The 22202-nt window shown below is 34.0% G+C and overlaps 1 protein-coding gene across 1 annotated transcript in view; it reads right to left on the bottom strand.

The window, feature by feature from the left end:
• The window catches only part of LOC108733364 (cadherin-87A), a 38523-nt gene extending 16534 nt beyond the window's left edge, over positions 1–21989 (bottom strand). The window contains exon 1 of the mRNA XM_025973553.1: positions 21933–21989. Within this exon, the coding sequence (XP_025829338.1) occupies positions 21933–21984 (52 nt within the window). The 5' untranslated portion in view covers positions 21985–21989. The remainder of the gene's footprint in view (positions 1–21932) is intronic.
• Between the last annotated feature and the right edge of the window lie 213 nt (positions 21990–22202).

Genomic DNA, 22202 nt, shown 5'->3' with positions numbered 1-22202 from the left:
GAAATTCGAAAAAGATGGTTAAGGTGTATGTTTGAAGAGCGGCGCTGTACGGGTGCGAAACATGGACGATGGGCGCCGCAGAAAAGAAAAGGTTAAAAGCATTCTAAATGTGGTGTTACAGGCGAATGATGAGGATACCGTAGATAGAGAAGGTTAGAAATGAAGAAAGAATAGGAGAACAGAGGACTCTATGGAAGTCAATAAAAAATAGGCGGGATAGGTTGGCAGGACACCTTCTCAAGCGTGAAGATATAGTCAGAGACATATTAGGCAGAAAAGGAGTTAAGAGTAGAGGTAAACCTAAATCAGATAGGGAAATACGAAGATTAGCTCAGGAAAGGAAGGAGTGGAGGTGCGTGTCCAACCAGTCTTAGGACTAACGACCTTACGATGATGAGACAAAACATTAATATTAATAATATGTCTGGCCATTTTTCAGTCCAATAATTTCTTTCTAAAAAAGCATTTATAAAACGTTGTGCCGTGCGCTGGGTTCTGAACCCTTTCCTGGATTGTCATGAGCGCAACAACTTTTACTTATGAGAGGCGTGTCCTCAAATTTCAAGTGAGTATATGTTTATATATATCTGACTATGTTGGCAGATAATTAGCCAGGATGTTACAACGGAATTCAAGTCATTATCAAAAATATAACCTCTAGGTGATTGCGTTCACTGCACTGCTCATGCGCAGATCGTAACTATAAGCAGTTCTTTAGTTTCATCCGCCTTTACTCGAAGTTTAGTATCTCGAAGTGGGAAATTTAGTTATTTTTATAGACGTAACTTTATCTTCTGAATTCAACTTATTCGTCAATTATGACCGGCAATTTCAAATTGATCTTGATTCATTGATAGCAAACCCTAAACGTTTACAAAAAATACCTGGTTATTTTTTTTTCTCGTGTACTGGACAATAACTCATTCATTTGGGTTAATAGGGTATTAATAATCTTTAGTTTTAGGAGGAGGGGGGCACTATGTGTTAGGGAGTGCTCAAGCACCCTAAGATCCCCTGTAGTTGCGCCCTTGCATATTGCGACCCTACAGGACAAAGATAAGCATGATCAACAATTTTTTAATTAAATGACACTTCGTTAGAACAAATGTTTCTACTGCTTTAATTTAGTACCTACCTATAATTTTTTAGTACTATTATACATGCAGATATGCATATGCTTAGTAGCGAAAAATTTAAGTTTATGTATTAAAAGTTGCCGCATTCTCTTGTCATAATTTTCTTAAGATTCAAAGCATGCACTGAGTTGGAAGACCCAAGACCCAGCTTCGTTCATAAAAGTGCCGACGGTTGAGAAATTCACGTCATCTTGAATGCATTATCGTACGAAATAAGATTACATTCTTCCTTTACCCTTTCCGATTTCTCGGTACCCTGCAGAGCAGTGAAATAAAAAAGTTTTCTGGCGCGCTTTCATAACTGTCATTTATGAATTGCTTAGTACTCTTTAAGAAGGACAATCTTAAAAAGGGTACCAGGAATCCTTACAACTTTAATTGCATAGGTATTTACAGTTACTACGACATATTCAATGTCTGCTTCATTAGAAATGCCATGCGGAAACTGACGCACTCTAAATTATTTCCTGTATAGACAATAATCCCTTACAAAGTTGTTACTGAAGAGTGTTCTTTCCGGAAAAGTCATATCATTTTGTAACTTCTACGAGCTGCGATCTCTTTCGCTTAAAGACAAAAAATGTGTCAGGAAATTCTAACGTGCTCCACATTCTCCCTTACTTATGTATACGTTAGATGTGTTAAAGGACCTTAGGGAACCGATGCCTGGATAAGACGGAAAAAAGGCGAACAAGGGAAAAGAAGAAAGAGAACAGAATACAAAATTATATTTTCAGAAGTTGGCACATGTCATAATATTGTGGATCCCTTAGAAGTTTTTCTGTGAGAACTTCAAACACGGAGAATGGATTTTGATATAATACGAAAATCTGTATATTCGGATGGGTTATAAAGTGATAGAAAGGGATAAAAAGGTTTAAAAATCAAAAAAAAAAAGTTTTCGACGTTGAATGAAACTGTTTTTGTAAATATTTCGGTCCTTTCTAGACTTATTATCGTAATGGTTTGGGGGATTTTATTTTTATGTAAATAGTAATCCAAGTTTATTATTACAGGAAGTTGTTTTTTAAAAGGAAACAGGTTACCACAATAAAAATAGCTTCACATTAAAATAAATAAAACAAGTTTTTTAATTTGTAAAATTCTACACTTCTAGTCTTAATTATGACATTTGAATAATTCAAAGGACTCCGGGAAATCCTTGTGAGAAATGGCCCCATGTCAAACTCATTTTGGATGCCGGTTCTCAACAAAAATCGTAATGGGCAATAAGTCTTAAAAACTAATTATTTTTTGAGATATGGTCTCTTTAAAGTTGCATTCTTTTATATGGACTTTCAAGGTACAATTATACCTCTTCTGTCATATGATTTCAGACCAGGGATGGTAATATGTAGTACATCTCAACGTCATGGTGTACTTATGGGGAAAATATGTAATCAGTTAACAACACAGAATCTATAGTTTATGAAAACTAAAAGTGTAGTTGTAACGATACGTTTGTAGGCTCATATACAAATTGTACATTTACTCTGTATCGGTGTGTGATTACACCTTTGAGTACGCCAACTTTCCCCTTAAGTACACTACGCTATGACGTTGAGGTGTACTCCCCTTTTGCAGTGCGCATTATCATCCCTGGCCGGAACACCATGACATATCCTCATAACTAGATTTTACCCCCGGTTTCGCTCGCTCGTTGATGTCATCAATATGTGTCGAAAATCATCGACGACCACATAAGACTAATTGATCTATCCCTGGAAAACAGTTTTTTTTTTCTGGATAAAAAGTACCCTATGTCCTTTTCTGTGCCCCTGACAATGTGTCTACAAAGTTTCATAATGATCGGTTGAGAAGTTAAGACGTGAAAAACCGACAAACAAACAAACTCACATTCGCTTTGTTTGTTGTTTCTCTTTAAAGATGTGAGGTGAAAGTGTCATAAATAACTGTTTTACAGGTAATATAGTGTCTTTCGTTTCTCCATAAAAGTCTGTTGAAAGATATAATAGGGTACAAAAGTATGATTTCCTCAGGGAAATCAGCCAATGTTCGCGAGGTCACCACCAACGTCTGCGAAATTGTATACCGCTTAGGGAACATGAATATAGACTTTAAATTATCGGACTGTTTCAATATCTTACCGTTTTGCTTCATGTCTTTGTACTCGCGTAATTTTATTATATGTAGTGCTCTTTAAAAATAAGTCTGTGGATTTTCCACCAATTTTCACTGAATACTGTAATATTTACATAGATAACTACAAATTAGTGAATACTAACTTAGGCCTTAAATGAATTCAAACTACAAATTGAATGAGCGAAATTGTATTAGTAAAAAATACAATTATACCGTTAATCCTTTTGATTTTTCATTTTAGTGTCAACAAATACCATTATTTTCACGAAGAAAAATAAGTAAACAAAAGAAAAAATAGGACTTCTGCTTCAGATTGTATGCGTAATACAAATACGAGTAGAATGTTTAGTATGGAAATTTTATTTTCGGTTTTTATATTATTGACTGGATACGCATTCTTCCTGTTATAAGGATCTTAGACCTATACTTACCTTTTTATAGGTCGATAACCCAATTTTGTCGCGTTTCAATTCATTTTCACATTCAAGTGGTTCATGGTAGATTTTCATTTCATAACTATTTCGGAAAATTTACTTCTATAATAATGCCTTGTGATCAAAGTCGGATAAGGGATTAAAGTTATTTATTATTTAAAAACAACAGCTGGTGTTTCGCTCAAGTTAAAAGTCTTCTTTAAGGCTAGTGTATTTATTATACAAGAAGTATAGCAGATGGACTTGCTAATTTGTGATAGTGCATGCTCAAAAAAAACCTTCTAATTAATTCGTTGAATAAATAAGTAAAAATACATAAATAACTACCAATCACATTATAAAAACGTCGAAGAAAAAAAAAGTAGAGGTGTACTTGGAACGAAGTTCCCTTTACTATATATTATGTATTAAATAACAGGTACAACGAAATAAATTAACATTAATAATAAAACAATTATAGTTTGAAAATAGTACTGTAATGTTCGTGGGTTTAACAAAATTACTTCTAAGACTGATAACGACAAAAGCTATTTATTTGTTGACGTATCACTATTCACTGCGCTACTTATTTCACTGTTATCACTGTCAATGTATTGCTCGATTCACTTCTGCAACGGTCAATTTATTTCTACATTTCACGGCGATCGTCTCTTCCTTTAAATACTCTTCTGTTTCCTTTCTGGAACCCTCTAGAAACATCCGGATCGTTTAGTTTTTCTTTGAACTGTTTAACTGCATTCCCAGAACGCAGGTACGACACACACATTCACAAATGCAGCATGAAGAAAGGCGCCCACGGCTAGTCGGCGAATCGATAAGCCGTTCACGCACACGTGTGCCCGATCGCACACAAACACGCTCGTGCTCGCTACAGTACTTTAGGTACTAGTCATTCCACAGCCGTCACTAGTTACATTTATCATTGATGTAGCTGCTTAGTTGTTATCGCAATTTCTCTATACGTTGTCAATCACATCCAGGATCGGCTTCCGATTGCAACTTCGTTTTCAATTTTTTTGGCTCTTACTTACTCACCATGCGATTCCCTATTACATCTGATTACACCTCTAAGGCTTGCTACTTATTTCAGAAACATCATGTAGATTTAAATAAATGTTGCTTTTCATATACCGTTTCCATTGTATATTTAAGTGGGTAAAACAACAAACTGCGAAGGTTTAAGGATGTTAAAAAAAAAAAAGAGAATAAATCTGTGGAAAATAAGGAGCGGGTTTGACTGCTGTCTAGGGAAGATAAAGTAACGAACCTGCGGGCGAGTGCCCGTGGAAATGCAGGGCAAAACACATCTTAATCGTTCCAGTTCGTTTCTTTAATTGTTCCAGCCATCCTCGCCGCTAAGCCAGATTTCCCAAAATCCCTGACAGACGATCGTACTAGCCATTCCGAATCTAATGGATTGAAGTTGGTCGCTTAATGAATGGGTCGATGAAACGTCTCTCACAAAGGAAATGGCACAGTGCGAGAACAACTGTAACCATTTCACCGATGCATACCGTTGCTTCTTTGGAATTTATAATCTCTTCTAAAGCTTAACGGCTACTGTTCGCAGGGAAATTAAATTATCTACAGCCACTCTTTCTCAAAACTGCCTATTCTTATCGTCCATTAAACGAATCCTACTGAAAGCGGCAACTTTTTAAAAGCATTTTGCTTTGTGCATTTTAAATAACTTTTTGCAGGATTAGAATCGTTTAAGAAAGGGAATTTCTTAATAAAAGATGCAGAGCCGAAACTTTCCAACTTTTTAAATTGAAACAAACGACCTTTTGTTAAATAAGTGGAATTTATATTTGTGTTTCATTCATATCAGATGGACAACACTTTTGGATGAGGTTAGAAAATATAAGAAGCATACAAGACAAGAACAATATTGTCAGTAACTCCGCCATAGCCGGTCCCAAGCCCGGTTGAGAAAGGAGGAGGGTTATTTTTAGTAAATGTAGTATCTTTTGTAATTTATTTGTAATATAAATAAAGCAAATAAATTAAAAAAATAATTGAGGCTCAGTAATTTTTGTTTTCTTAAATACCTGAATGCTTATATCCTAGACATTGACTACAATCAAAGGATTGCTTTATTTTTTTAGTATAGAAAATTCTAGGATGAATGATTGGTTACAAAAATTGCTTTTATATTCCAGTTGATAACTGATATATATCGTATTATGTTTATGAGAATGTTTATATTATGTATTACAACATTAACATCTATAAAATTTGTTGCCATTTTATGAGAAATTCCTAGAAAAGACGTATGGAAATGCTTTAGGAAAACCATCGACACCTAACAAACATGTAGCACCGTACTACAGATGGCGTTTACCGCGCCATTTGTGGTATTTTCTGAAACGCGCTGTTAAGACAGCTGGTAAAAGTTGGTCTGTGTTCTGTCGGAACTGTCTGCGACGCGCTGATGAGATCCAAAAAGATCGAAATCGCGATCCGCATCTGGCAGTTTCGACAGACCACTTCGAATTATTTTATTTAACAAACACGTTTTTATTCCGAAAAGCACAAAAAGTTTAATATTTTGATTATACCTTAGAGCCAAAAAAAATAATTATTGTAATCGGTAAACTAGGAAATTCGATCTCAAAAAACGTGGCCATTCTGGTAACATTTACACCGCTGGTAAATAAAGAGTAGACTCCTTTCGATTGGAACCAGGATTTTGTTAAAACCGTTGCTTGCGTTCGTCTTCACGTTCGTGGATTGAATTCGCGTCCGGGGTAGGAGGAGGTGTTGGGGGAAGGAAATGGTAGTTGCGATAACTTCCGTGAAAAGCACCCCAAACACATAAGTTCATAACTGCCAAGTCGAAGCGTAAACATATCGAGCTTTGATTGCCATCCGAACTTGCCGGATTTACACCTCGCAACCAGTCCGCTTCCTACGCTTCAGAACCCCCAGATGCTTTATTCCGTGCCTGTGACGTTTGCTGCTATGGTGATGACGACTACATACTACATAGTAAATACCGACTAACCCCGTAGAAGTCAAGCGGGCACACGGCACTCACTCGAAATTCTGGAACGAGACTTTTATCATGAAAATTACCATTTGATTATTCAAATAGTGGTGGAAACGTGGAAATCACTCAATAAATAAGCGATTGCGATTGCGAAGTTTATTTAAGAAAATGTTACCAATATTTCATCTGGGGAAAAAAATTTGCTTGAAGAAATACGAAACAAGCATTAAAGAAATACTGCGATTAAAAAAATTCTGCGCATCCAAATTTGGAAATTTATTAAAAAAGAACCAACATTAAAAATCATTTCCTTCGATTTCGTTAAAACACATGTCGCTTTACTACACCCTGTCGCATATTTATGTCATACAATTTAAAATTACCTTAAACCAGTGCAAAGAGTAAAATTGTGCGCTTCCAAATTTGGAAATTGGTTAAAAAGGAGTCAAAATTATAAATCATTTCCTTCGATATCGTCAAAACACATGTAGCTTTACTACACCCTGTGGCACATTTATACCAAATAAATTGGCTTAAATCACTACACTTAAACCACAACAAAGAGCAAAATTCTGATCGTCCATTTTGGAAATTAGTTAAAAAGAAGTCGAAATTATAAATCATTTCTTTTGATTTCGTAAAACCACATCTTCGTCAAAACATATGCCACTTTGTCGCGTCCAACCGCGCTTTTATATCATACAACTTAAGATTGGTTTAAACTTTAAACTCTTATGCGATATTTTGCGCTTTAAATTTGACTATTTAGTAAAAATGAACCAAAATTAAAAATTATTTCCTTCGATTTCGTCAAACCACATTCCGCTTTACTACACTCTGTCGCATATTTATATCATGCAAATTAAAATTGGCTTAAACCACTACAAAGAGCAAAATTCTGCGCGTCCAAATTTGGAAATTGGTTAAAAAGGAGTCGAAATTATAAATCATTTCCTTCGATTTCGTAAAACCACATTTACGCCAAAACATACGTCAGTTTACCACATCTTGCCGCGCTTTTATATTATACAAATTAAGATTGGCTTAAACTCCCATAAAGAGTGAAATTCTGGGCTTAAAACTCCCAATTTTGGATATTTATTAAAAAGAAACCAAAATCATAAATAATTTCCATCGATTTCGTCAAAACACATGTCGCACGCTTTACTACACCCTGTCGCATATTTATATCAAACAAATTGGCTTAAATCACTACAAAGAGCAAAATTCTGCCCGTCCAAATTTGGAAATTGGTTAAAAAGGAGTCGAAATTATAAATCATTTCCTTCGATTTCGTAAAACCACATTTACGCCAAAACATACGTCAGTTTACCACATCTTGCCGCGCTTTTATATTATACAAATTAAGATTGGCTTAAACTCCCATAAAGAGTGAAATTCTGGGCTTAAAACTCCCAATTTTGGATATTTATTAAAAAGAAACCAAAATCATAAATAATTTCCATCGATTTCGTCAAAACACATGTCGCACGCTTTACTACACCCTGTCGCATATTTATATCAAACAAATTGGCTTAAATCACTACAAAGAGCAAAATTCTGCCCGTCCAAATTTGGAAATTGGTTAAAAAGGAGTCGAAATTATAAATCATTTCCTTCGATTTCGTAAAACCACATTTACGCCAAAACATACGTCAGTTTACCACATCTTGCCGCGCTTTTATATTATACAAATTAAGATTGGCTTAAACTCCCATAAAGAGTGAAATTCTGGGCTTAAAACTCCCAATTTTGGATATTTATTAAAAAGAAACCAAAATCATAAATAATTTCCATCGATTTCGTCAAAACACATGTCGCACGCTTTACTACACCCTGTCGCATATTTATATCAAACAAATTGGCTTAAATCACTACAAAGAGCAAAATTCTGCCCGTCCAAATTTGGAAATTGGTTAAAAAGGAGTCGAAATTATAAATCATTTCCTTCGATTTCGTAAAACCACATTTACGCCAAAACATACGTCAGTTTACCACATCTTGCCGCGCTTTTATATTATACAAATTAAGATTGGCTTAAACTCCCATAAAGAGTGAAATTCTGGGCTTAAAACTCCCAATTTTGGATATTTATTAAAAAGAAACCAAAATCATAAATAATTTCCATCGATTTCGTCAAAACACATGTCGCACGCTTTACTACACCCTGTCGCATATTTATATCAAACAAATTGGCTTAAATCACTACAAAGAGCAAAATTCTGCCCGTCCAAATTTGGAAATTGGTTAAAAAGGAGTCGAAATTATAAATCATTTCCTTCGATTTCGTAAAACCACATTTACGCCAAAACATACGTCAGTTTACCACATCTTGCCGCGCTTTTATATTATACAAATTAAGATTGGCTTAAACTCCCATAAAGAGTGAAATTCTGGGCTTAAAACTCCCAATTTTGGATATTTATTAAAAAGAAACCAAAATCATAAATAATTTCCATCGATTTCGTCAAAACACATGTCGCACGCTTTACTACACCCTGTCGCATATTTATATCAAACAAATTGGCTTAAATCACTACAAAGAGCAAAATTCTGCCCGTCCAAATTTGGAAATTGGTTAAAAAGGAGTCGAAATTATAAATCATTTCCTTCGATTTCGTAAAACCACATTTACGCCAAAACATACGTCAGTTTACCACATCTTGCCGCGCTTTTATATTATACAAATTAAGATTGGCTTAAACTCCCATAAAGAGTGAAATTCTGGGCTTAAAACTCCCAATTTTGGATATTTATTAAAAAGAAACCAAAATCATAAATAATTTCCATCGATTTCGTCAAAACACATGTCGCACGCTTTACTACACCCTGTCGCATATTTATATCAAACAAATTGGCTTAAATCACTACAAAGAGCAAAATTCTGCGCGTCCAAATTTGGAAATTGGTTAAAAAGGAGTCGAAATTATAAATCATTTTCTTCGATTTCGTAAAACCACATTTACGCCAAAACATACGTCAGTTTACCACATCTTGTCGCGCTTTTATATTATACAAATTAAGATTGGCTTAAACTCCCATAAATAGCAAAATTCTGGGCTTAAACTCCCAATTTTGGATATTTATTAAAAAGGAACCAAAAGTATAAATAATTTCCTTCGATTTCGCCAAAACACATGTCGCTTTACTACACCCTGTCGCATATTTATATCAAATAAATTGGCTTAAATCACTACAAAGAGCAAAATTCTGCCCGTCCAAATTTGGAAATTGGTTAAAAAGCAGTCGGAATTATAAATCATTTCTTTTGATTTCGTAAAACCACATTTTCGTCAAAACATATGTCACTTTGCCACATCCTTCCTCGCTTTTATATCATGCAAATTAAGATTGACTTAAACTCCTATGCGAAATTCTGCGCTTCCAAATTTGGATATTTAGTAAAAAGGAACGAAAATCAAAAATCATTTCCTTCGATTTCGTCAAAACACATGTCGCTTTACTACACCCTGTCGCATATTTATATCATGCAAATTAAAATTGGCTTAAACCACTACAGAGAGCAAAATTTTGCGCGTCCAAATTTGGAAATTGGTTAAAACGAAGTCGAAATTATAAATCATTTTTTCCAGAAACTGTTATGTATATCGAACAAGTAAAAGAAATCGAATTATTTTGTGTAGTAATTTAACAAATCTTCACAAACAGCAGCATAGAGTGCGGTGAATGTTTTATGTTAGAGCAGAGGCAAATAAATAGTCTGTAACTTGTTAGGAATTGCTCGGATTGCTTACCAGTAGGTAATATATTGGCATGGTAGGTACCGCTGATCTTTGAATTAAGGGGGTTTAACCCTCTAATCCGTTGTCTCGCATCAGTTCGTTCCAAATTAAACCGTAGGATACTGATAAGTTTCCTTTAGTTAATTACTTAAGTCTTTATAAGGATCATATAAATGTGTGCGGGTGAAATTCTGGAAGATGTATGTTGTAGGGTCAGTTTCAACTAACCAACTCCAGTAGATGCTTTTACACATACGAAAGGTTGACTTTCCTTCAAATTATTACTACAAAATGCCAATCAAATTATTAGGAGCGAAAGCTGGTGTAATCCGATACGTAGACACTATTAAGGTCCATTTTTTTTATAGTATGAATGTTTGGTACATCGCTGTATATGGATATTTGTTAATTAAAAGATCGCATTGTGACAGAGACGTACTTTCAATATTTAAGATGCTTTTGCTAATCTAAAATGTTTAATTAATGAAAAATCAACAACCTTGATGTATTCAATTTGGAAATGAACAGTTGGAAAACAGTGTTCGGTTCTAAATGTCTTTATTCGGGTGATTAGTTGGTTGCATATACATATATTGTAATCATCAATTTAGTAAGNAGACATAATAGAGGCAGAAACGGAAGTTAGGAGGGGTTGAGGTAGACCTAGATTAGATTACTGTTCGCAAATAGTTAAGGATGTGGGCTGTTCTAGTTTTAGAAAAATGCGAAATTTAGCTCAGGACAGAAAGGAGTGGAGATAAATATGATGATGAGGTGACCACCATGGAGCACAAACACATTAATTTTTGTATTTTTCAATCCATTGTTATACACGAATGAATCTTCTTTTCAACATTAACTATTCAAGGGCAATACAATAATAAATATACTTCATTCACTTTCTCTAGCGATGTGCCCCTTCCAATGTCTTGGATGCGCGCTGGCAAAATCGTAGGTAGGGAGAAAAAAGCTAGTAGAGCGAGTCGAAAACAAGCGTTAATGTCTTTTTCAGTAGTAATTTGTACCACTAACAGCACATTTCAGCAATGCANGTTAGGAATTGCTCGGATTGCTTACCAGTAGGTAATATATTGGCATGGTAGGTACCGCTGATCTTTGAATTAAGGGGGTTTAACCCTCTAATCCGTTGTCTCGCATCAGTTCGTTCCAAATTAAACCGTAGGATACTGATAAGTTTCCTTTAGTTAATTACTTAAGTCTTTATAAGGATCATATAAATGTGTGCGGGTGAAATTCTGGAAGATGTATGTTGTAGGGTCAGTTTCAACTAACCAACTCCAGTAGATGCTTTTACACATACGAAAGGTTGACTTTCCTTCAAATTATTACTACAAAATGCCAATCAAATTATTAGGAGCGAAAGCTGGTGTAATCCGATACGTAGACACTATTAAGGTCCATTTTTTTTATAGTATGAATGTTTGGTACATCGCTGTATATGGATATTTGTTAATTAAAAGATCGCATTGTGACAGAGACGTACTTTCAATATTTAAGATGCTTTTGCTAATCTAAAATGTTTAATTAATGAAAAATCAACAACCTTGATGTATTCAATTTGGAAATGAACAGTTGGAAAACAGTGTTCGGTTCTAAATGTCTTTATTCGGGTGATTAGTTGGTTGCATATACATATATTGTAATCATCAATTTAGTAAGCGCTTTTTCAGCGTTTTATAGAAATAATGAACGCATTATTCATTACAAGTAAGAAGTACGAACTCTACCGTATTCATCAATCAGGATATCCATTATAAAATCGAACACGGCGTAAGTTTCCAGCGGTTTTAAATCAATATTTGCAGAAATTCCCATTCTACAATATGCACTTTGCATACTTACTTTTTTTTTATTTGCTTTCATTCCGTAGGCACTACTTTAAAATAAATTCGACGGATTTTGCTGATGAATACATACGGCTTTAAAATAGGTTTCCTTTCTTTTCTTTTTTATTTCAAACTTCATTTTCGCGTTTGTATTTATTTGGTTTGAAAACAGTAACAAGTTCGGAAAAGTAATTCGGGGAGAACGTACGTGCCACGCATTGGATACGTTGTAAGGGGGATGAAGAAGGCGTTAGCAAGAAGGGTGAAGGAGATGGTATTTTGTAAGCCAATTTTCATCGGACCGACCTTCGCAAGGACGAATTGACGGTTCTAAAAGTACGCTGAAAAGAAGATGTTCTTTAAATGACTCGCATACTAATTAAATTTCCGATAGAGTTAGCATTCTTACCTTACCCGACTACCTTATTGACAACCAACGAAACGAAGAGTTTTCTGTCCTCGCTATTACAATTGAACGTTATAATTTTTGGGTTACACTCCAGGATAATAAAGAATCATAAAAAATATGTAAATGTATTTGTACGACAATTCGTTACCATTAATAATCACTATCACTATCACTATATAGTATAAAACAAAGTCGCTTCCCGCTGTCTGTCCCTATGTATGCTTAGATCTTTAAAACTACGCAACGGATTTTGATGCGATTTTTTTTTAAAGATAGAGTGATTCAAGAGGAAGGTTTATATGTATAATACATGCATAATATAGTAGGGAAACACTGATAATTTTAGAGGTTTCTAATGTGATGTCGTAAATAAACACATTTTTTGCGCTTACATTGCAAACGCTGGCTGAACCCTACGAGATATATCAAAATAATGTACTACAGTATTGTACATCTTGAGAAGGTCTACAAATAAGTCCGCGATGTTATGTGTCTATCTCTAAGGGATAAGCCACAATAATCATTTTTTATCCTTTACTTTTTATGAGAAATAATGGCTTATTTACGAAGCGATTCTTAATTCTTATCCAATTAAATATAGTTAATATAAATCAATGTGGCCCTTTATTGCATGTAATTTAAAGGAATATTTTCGAAGATATTACAGATTTAAAATGTAGGGACATTTGCGGTTGCGGTGGTACCGTCCGGGAGGCCGGTTTGTATTGTCTAATGACAAAAAAGCTGTGAATGTTGTATATAAAGACATTCTGTAGTAAATTTAGTATGTTCAGGAGGTGTCTTTTGAAGATTTCCCCTTTTCGATAATAACCTAAACAAAAAAAAATATCAGCATTAGCATTGCACCCGTGCGAAGCTGGGGCGGGTCGCTAGTAATATAATATAATATTTGCACAATCGTTTTATCTTCAAACGTTTACAATGATCACAGACGCAATAAAAAATGTCCTTTTTGTACCCCTGACAATGTATACACGGAGAAAATGAAAAACGAAAATTTACCTAAATATTAAAGTAAAAGTTACAGTTTGTCTCACTAGTCCGTTGCTTCGTAAGCGAAAATAATAGAAATTAAAATTCGGACCCGAATATTGTAAAAATAAAATCCCAGCAGAAATAAACTTACAGGATATTTTAGTTGATATTACAAATTTAAGTGTAATAGTTACGAAACCTGAAACAATTTATAAAAAAGTCAAAATTGAGATTATTACACGTTACCTAATAAATTCTACTATTTCTACGGAATTTAGTCATTTAAAATTATAATTTTTACTTTGTCATAAAAATTTTGTTTTCTAGTGTATATGCACACAAAATTTCATGATAATCGATTGAGTAGATACATTAACATTAGTCATTCTAATTAGTGATTCAATAGTGTCTAACCTATTTTTGACAATTGTAACAATAGCATTTTTCTACTTTTTTATAATAATAGGTACCTATAACGCTTGTAAATTTTATTAGGATTCAAGCCTTAAGTGTTTTTTATTTTTATTTATTATTACCAATATGTATACATAAGCAATTTCATAAAATACGTCTATATTGTATTGCATTTTCAAGTATGCCGCGGAAATCTTTAGCCGATAGGATTTAAGTAATTGTACTTCTGCGCACGCGCCATCTTGTTACATCCTTTATCGCATGCAGCTTTGGTTCTTGTTGTCGCTTGTTGTTTATTAACCTGCGTATGTATAATTGTTCGATCGGTAATAAAATCGGTAATCGCAAAACGGGAAATTAGAAGTAACCGATTCGGTTGTGTATTTTATTAGTTTTGTAAATATATAAATTTTACGTGGTTTTATGTGAAAATGTAAACAATTTTAGTGATGAAAATGCTTGGTCATTCCATCATTCCTGCGAGAGGATTTGCCGAACAGTCACGAAGTCATGCATTCGGATAAAGGTATTTGTAAACATTTGTGCTTATTTGTCTCTTTTTACAATTTTCCGTCATTAAAACTGAAACAATATGATAGTACGTTATTAATTTACCGAATTAATAATGTTATATTAAAATGTATACTTAGGTACATGTAGATTTCGTTCGAAAAGTCTATTTTTATTTTAATGTGATAGGACAATACATAATTCCTACCTCTTTGTCGGACATTAACGATTTCTGTTAGGTACCTACCTATAATATAATGTAAGAAGATTAAGTCTTATCAGTTAATTTGAAATTAGATAGAATATATTACAGGGATGTTGCGCAAATAGGTTTTCATTGTATTGATTGAAGATAGGAAAGCCATTTAGCTTACATGGTAGAAAATGAAATAACAAATGGTGTTACTAAAGGATATTATCAATTAATATCAGTAGTGGCGTATGCCTATCATCCCTAAGTAATTAGTGTTATTAATATTAAAGGCTGTTGAGTTTAGTACACATGCATACACATATGAGTAAATGGAATGAAATTACGTTAAGTTTTTATTTAGAAATGGAAGTCAAATCAGAGACTTTTTCCTTTAATGCATTAGGAAGATTGCTGACAGTTAATTTTGTTTTTTTTTTATATATTTTTGGAGATATAAACAATGCCTCTTGAAATCTGTACCCTCAGAGAAAAACTCCAATGTATTATTTATCAGAAAACCTTTAAAATTAAAATTTAAGGCATTTACATCTTAATATGAATGAAGTGATTAGAACAAATAGTAATCCTAATACTTTAACGTGAAATAATTTCATGGAGAAACACTGTCTTTTTAAAACAAATAGAAATACAGTGGAGTTCGTTTATTTTGACTCCGCCTATATTGACCAACCGCTTAATATGAAGTAATTGCAATGGCAAGTTTGGCTTAATAAAACATGTTCAACAAATTAATTTGAATCACTTTCCAAGCGTGGTCGATCCAAATTGTCATAACATGTGAAAAAACACATTGCAGAAATTAAAAAGATACAGATTTCTATCCTTTCGGAAAGGATTTGAATTTGAAATATGCTTGTGGAATAGTGCTTTTTTCTAGATAAAAGGTAACCTATGTCCTTTTCTGTACCACTAACAATGTGTATACAAAATTTCATGATTGGTCATCGCTCGCGTTAATGTCTTAAATACCTGTCAAAGATTATCGACGACCACATAAAATTAATTTTTCTATTTTTCGGAAATAGTATTTTTTTCTGGATGAAAGTTACACTATGTCTTTTTCTGTACTACTAATAATTTGTGTACAAAATTTCATGATGATCGGTCACGTAGTTACAGTGCGAAATCGTAACAAACAAACTCATATTCGCGTTTGTAATTAGTTAGGATGAACCTTTTAAATTATTTCATTAAAACAAAAAACAATTTCCTCTCATATAAAATCAGATCAAGTTCCAGATCCACCCGCGTCAGGAAGCACGTTCCTTGTTTAATTTATTTAGGAATTTTATTATTTAGTATCTACGTTCTGCATACCAAAATGAAGCCATAAAATCCTTATAGTTTGTGATATTATCGCATAGGTATATGGGAGTACATATTTCGTGCTCCGTTTATTTAAATTGATACGTCTATCATAACCAATAAATTTCGATTTAAATTGGAATCGGCTTTGCATATTGGCTTTAGTCGTATGTGGGGGTGCAGCAGATAAATCTTTAAGAGGAAATTTGAAGCGCATTGTGCGTGGGATTCGGTAGTCGAAATCGAATCGCAAATGCCCATTATCCGAAAACATATTCATCATGTTAAGTGATAACTGTAGTTTACCTACTTTAGAAATATATATATAGATATAATATATATATATATATCGATGGATAAATCTCTCGAATATAAATTGCCATTATTATTTGTTCGATTATCCCAGAGATAGAATGGTTTTAGACTTATCTTTATCCAGTATAATACGATAATATATTACCGAAACGAGAATATTTTACTCACGGATTTTAGGCTAAAGCCGAACTTAATAATTCTTTTTATTGGCTTTTTCGTTTTGTGGAACAGAAGAGGAAATTTAGGAATGAGTAGTAGTGATCTCGATTTTTCCTGTATTGAAACTGCAGGACCATAATCATCACATGATCGTTTATGAAAAACAAAAGTCATCACCATCGTAGGGTCGCCAGTCCAAAGATTGATTGGACGTGCACCTCCATTTCTTTCAATTCTCAGTCAATTTTCGCATTTCCCCAAAAATGGGCTTTTCTCTGCCGCTTTTAACGCCTGTTTCTGTTTAATGTCTTCAACTAACCCTTCATGTCCCGGAAAATATCCCATTGACTTTTATAGCATTTTCTGTTCTCCTAGTCTACTTTTTTTCTTATTCTATGTACGATATTTTGAACACCCCCCCGTAACCCCACATCTCAAACGTTTCTAATGATAAAAAAACTATACCATATCCATAATTAACATACTTACTAATTAAGAACAAAAATTAAGGAATTAGTGCAAATAAATAATATCTACAATTTGGCGATACTTTTTATCATATAGGCGTCGGAGTTAAATTGGGATAAAGATTAACAAATCATTTATGGCTTTTTCATTGAATTTGCAAATGCCAGACACATTGTTTTATTACTATTACCTATGTAAGAACTAAGACCAGTTTATTACATGTAGAGAAGATGCAGGCAAAATAATACATCCTTATTAAGGTAAAACGGGATATTGTTGTTATAATCTGCATATTATGGGTAAACATCTAATGTCAATGTTGCTAGCATAACTGCTTTTAATGTACGTACGTACATTGAAGTTGTATTTTATGGTTTACGCTGGTTTACAAGGAATACTTGTTATTTAAGTTGTGCCCTTTTGTTGAATCTTAATTAATGTTGCAAAAGTATATTTTTGAACGCCATAGGGATATGTCTGAAATTGTACAAATGTTGTTCTTTCACTCTAGAGCAGATTTACCCAACACGTACCGTCAATTGCGATCGACTGGTCGATCGTGAAGCAATTGCTGGTCGTTCATAATCGACTAGAGGCAATCTCAATTTTTTTCATTGAACAATGGCAAATTTAAGTGATAGTAAGTATTTGGGTGATATATTTAGCATTACTTACGGATTGTCCATTGAAATTAAGTAACTAAAATATAATAATTACGAAGAAAAACAAAATATTAATAGAAATGACGATCATATGGACCTAAAGCATACACAACAAAATTTATTATGTTAATAAAACATCGTCAACAAATTAATTTAAATCACTTTCCAAACGTGGTCGAACCAAATAGTCGCAACATGTGAAAAAGTACATTGCAGAAATTAAATAGAAAGATGAAATTTTCTTATCCTTTCAAAAAGGATTTGAATATGAAATATCATCATCATCATAAGGTCGTCAGTCCTAAGACTGGTTGGACACCCACTTCCACTCGTTCCTATTATGAGCTAATCTTCGCATTTCCCTATAGCTAGAACAACGTACATCCTTAACTATTGGTGAACAGTAATCTAATCTAGGTTAATCTCTACCCCTCCTAACTCCCGTTTCTGCCTCTAATATGAAATATGCTTACAAAAAAATGTCGGACATCTTTCACATGAAAAAAAAAGGCGGTTGAACAAGAAATTGTAACATCACAAACTCATCATCTTTAAAGCCAACAGGAGGAAGACTTTTGGAAATATCCCAATATAACCGAATAAAAAAAATTTTATTCTTGTTTCGGATCTAAACACTTACGTAAATCAGCTGTTTCATATTTAAAGTTAACGAGGATTTTACACTACTAATTCTCATATTGCATTCATTATCATTGTCTTCATCTGGGCATGCATCAACTTATGATTCCTTGGTTAGAAACAGGTATCCACATCAGGATTCTTATTAAAGATAGGATAGAAAAAAGAAGTATAATTCTGTATTTCTTTGAAGTTACTCCTCAATTAAAGCTTAGTTGGGTGCGTCGAAAAGAAAAGGTTAGAAGCGTTCGAAGAGTGGAGTTACCGGCGAGTGGATACCGTGGATAGAGAAGGTTAGAAAGGAAGAGGTATTAGAAAGAATAGGAGAACAGATAACTATATGGAAGTCATTAAAAAATATGCATAAAAAAAAAACGAAGGAAAAGATTTTGCTTCAAGGGTTTACTTTAAAGTAAAAGGCTTTGCATAATTTCTATTCATAAAAAGAAGCATCGGCTCAAAAACTAAAGGAGTTCCTTCTAAAAAAAAAAGGAATCTAGGTTTACAACAACTTTTCTCGCTATTTTCAATTTTTAAGTAGCTGCCCAGATATCACACAGCTTGTAACGTAAGAATTTATGTATTTGTAGGACTCTTTTTGTGTTAAAATCTATCTAAAAGGACTTGTATAAGTAATCATCATCACCGTGACAGGGTCGTCAATTTGAAGACACACACCGTCATATCTTCCTGCCCAGAGCCAATCTTTGCCTTTCCTGAAAACTATTAGAACATTCTACATCCATAATTATCCACTGATTGTTTTGCCCCTCTTTACCACTGTTTTAGCTTCTAATCTTGTCTCAAAAGGTGTCCTACCTTATCTCTCCTTATCCGTATTGACTTCCATAGCGCCTTTTATTCCCTTACCTTTCCGGATATCTCCTTTTTTTTTAATTATTTTTAATATTGGTATATTTACTATCCTTCTATAGTACAACAACAAACGGACGGATAAAAATTCGGTCTAGATGTTTAGAGGCTGTGTTTGCTTGAATGCGTCTTCAATTTCCAATAAAAGCATTCCACTCGATTTTTTTCCCAATTGAACCGGATGATTGATCTCGCCCTTAAGTGAGGCTTCCGTTATAAACATTGGTGTTATTTTTACGTAATAAAAATCAACACAGAGAAAAATCGACGCACGTGCAAGAAACGACTTTGGCTTCCGGTGATAAGAAAAATAAAAATTTTCTCTCTTTGTGCAATCAATATTTGGTGTCCCTTTAGACTGAATTGAGTTGGATTTTCAATCGCGTTCGCTTTTTCGTTCTACGTCAAAGGACCAGCGAAAGATATACACTTGATTGTTTTTCTGTTATTCCCACATTCGGATACAATTTCATCCTCTCTCTCTTCTCTCGTCCCTCGATCTCTGTTGTGTTCGATCGTCCGTATCCCTTTGGCTTTTTATTGAATACCGACGTGCATCTCCCGACATGCGACGTGTGCTTTTGATCCGAGAGACAGAGATGAAAAAAAAAAAACAAATTCGTTCGCCAATCCATTGTTAACTTTGATGAACGTGACAAATTTTATCGAGGCAGCAGTCAGAATGTCATAGATCAGGTACGCTGAACGTGTATTTTTGCAATCGAACGTCAGTAAATTAAAAACTGCCGCCATTTACGTCCTATTTTCTTAAATAGTAAGCGATTATTTAAACCATTTACTAATTCAGACCCAATTTGTAAAACGACGCGATGCGATCCCCATCAGCGCTGTAACACGACAAAGATACAGATGAATTGGCAGCGGGGGAGGAACACAAAGTGTCAAAGGGTTTGTGCTAGGCACCATTAAGACTTTGTTACGCTTAATTTAATAATAGTTTAATTGTTTCTGGCCCTTTAGTTCCTGATTTTTCATTTTAAAAAAGTTTAAGTTAGATTCCTGACTGTTACCTTTAAATTATGTACTTAGTTTTTTCAAGGGTGGCGGTCAAATAATTAAACAACTTTATGTTTTTTGTAACGTTTCGGTTTATTCAACCATCTTCTGACTTTTGAAGTGTAGCTGCTTGTACACAGATATTAATTTAATTTTAAACATTCTTTCAATTTGGTACTCCTGCATACCAGTATTATTTGACCGCCATCCTGGAGAAAACTACATACTAAATAACGATTAGGAATGTAACTTAAATTGAAAATATGCCTAGGCCAAACGGCAAAAATAGTTCTACGAAACCATGTCACATCAAACGTAGATATACAAAACCAGAAAAGTATGCAGTAGTTCAACATGACAGAATGTTTAGAAGTAAGTTAGGTAAAGGTCTAGATGACGGCCCCCCGAAGGGGTGGGGGGATCAAAAGAGGAGGTCTCCCCCACCACTGTACCATAAAAAGTTCGCGGCGGTCTCACCCCCATAAAAAGTTATGGGGGTTCAAAGTTAATAAATATACCAATTTTTATACATTTCTAGGCATGTAAATATTTATATAGTCATTCTTAAACAATATTCAAAGGTAAAACTAATGANGCCGACTTCGCAAAATCGCAATCAATCATGCCATCACGTTTGCCGTGATATCGGCATCATCTGGCCATTATTCGACGATATCGTGGCACTTTTCCTAATGGATTAAACCATTACAACAGCGAATAGATGAAGGAGTGCTCAACCCGTTTTTCAGATAACAATAGCGCCGATTGTGATTAAATTATTTACCATTTTTTTGCTGTTTTAATGACTTACAAAGGCGTTTCGAAATCGCGTTTTTCATCTCAAGACGCTAACATTGAATTTCACGTTAACGCAATTCCAATTTTTCGAAATAAGTATTTAATTTCATAATAGAATCTTAACAATCATCACTAGTGATTCACGAAGCCCGGCAGTTGCCCCATACGCATTTTTAGTGAACATAGAATACGAGACCATTAATATGATTGCTGGTACATGTTTCTTTCGACTTTCGACCTACCCAACTCCGAATTGCTATTATTATCTACAGGTACAGTATGTATTCACTAGTGGTAAATTAACGAGGAAAAATTGTTGCTGCTGTCTTACCCTCGCCGGGAATCGAACCCGGGACCTTTGGCTTTACGCACCAATGCTCTTACTACTAAGCTACGAGAGGTGACAGCAACAACAACGACTAAACATACATATCAGGTCACATATATTTTATTATATATAATCATCAAAGAGCGATATCATCTTATCAAAAATACGATGCGGTATTGGAAAATTCGTACAAATACCTTCAGCCATCTTTTTATATATACATGTAAATAATAAAGTAATCAAAGACCAATAAGTACAGTTTAAAATTTAAAAAAGTAAGTGAATGTTTTGCTTTACGTGTATATATATAAAGTGCAGACTGATTGACCAATTGGCAATTCTAATTTAAGTTTAATCGGTTTGTACAGACTACGAATGCCAGTAACGTAAACGTAACCTCAATAATTTCACAGTATTTTTGAATGCCACTGTCACGCGTGAACTACCTGAATCACCTTCAATGTTTAGAAATCCAATTTTACACGGAAAATTGATTAAATACGTATGAAAACATAAACGAAAAATTACGAATTAAGAAAGCGTAAAAATGTAACAATTAATTTTTCGTACCTGTATTTGCTAGACTGACGAAAACAGTGAACGAAAAAATGATCCCCTCCATCCCCTGAAAAAAAAAAACAGTTAGAAATTAATAACGACAAATAAAAAATATGTATTGAAATTTCATTTAATTAAATTACGATTAATGTTATCTGCGAAATCATTTACGAATCAAATCCATCAGCCAAATTGGGGGAATACGGTGTTTTAATATCACAAACAACATCCACGTTTTGCCTGAAATATGTAATGCAATCTATCCTGAAAGAGCTTGATACA

The sequence above is a fragment of the Agrilus planipennis genome, unplaced genomic scaffold (genome assembly GCF_000699045.2).
Source record: "Agrilus planipennis isolate EAB-ADULT unplaced genomic scaffold, Apla_2.0 scaffold49, whole genome shotgun sequence".
Classification (NCBI taxonomy): Eukaryota; Metazoa; Arthropoda; class Insecta; order Coleoptera; family Buprestidae; genus Agrilus; species Agrilus planipennis.
Note: the sequence above shows the minus strand (reverse complement) of the source record. Positions and strands in the feature narration are given on the sequence as shown.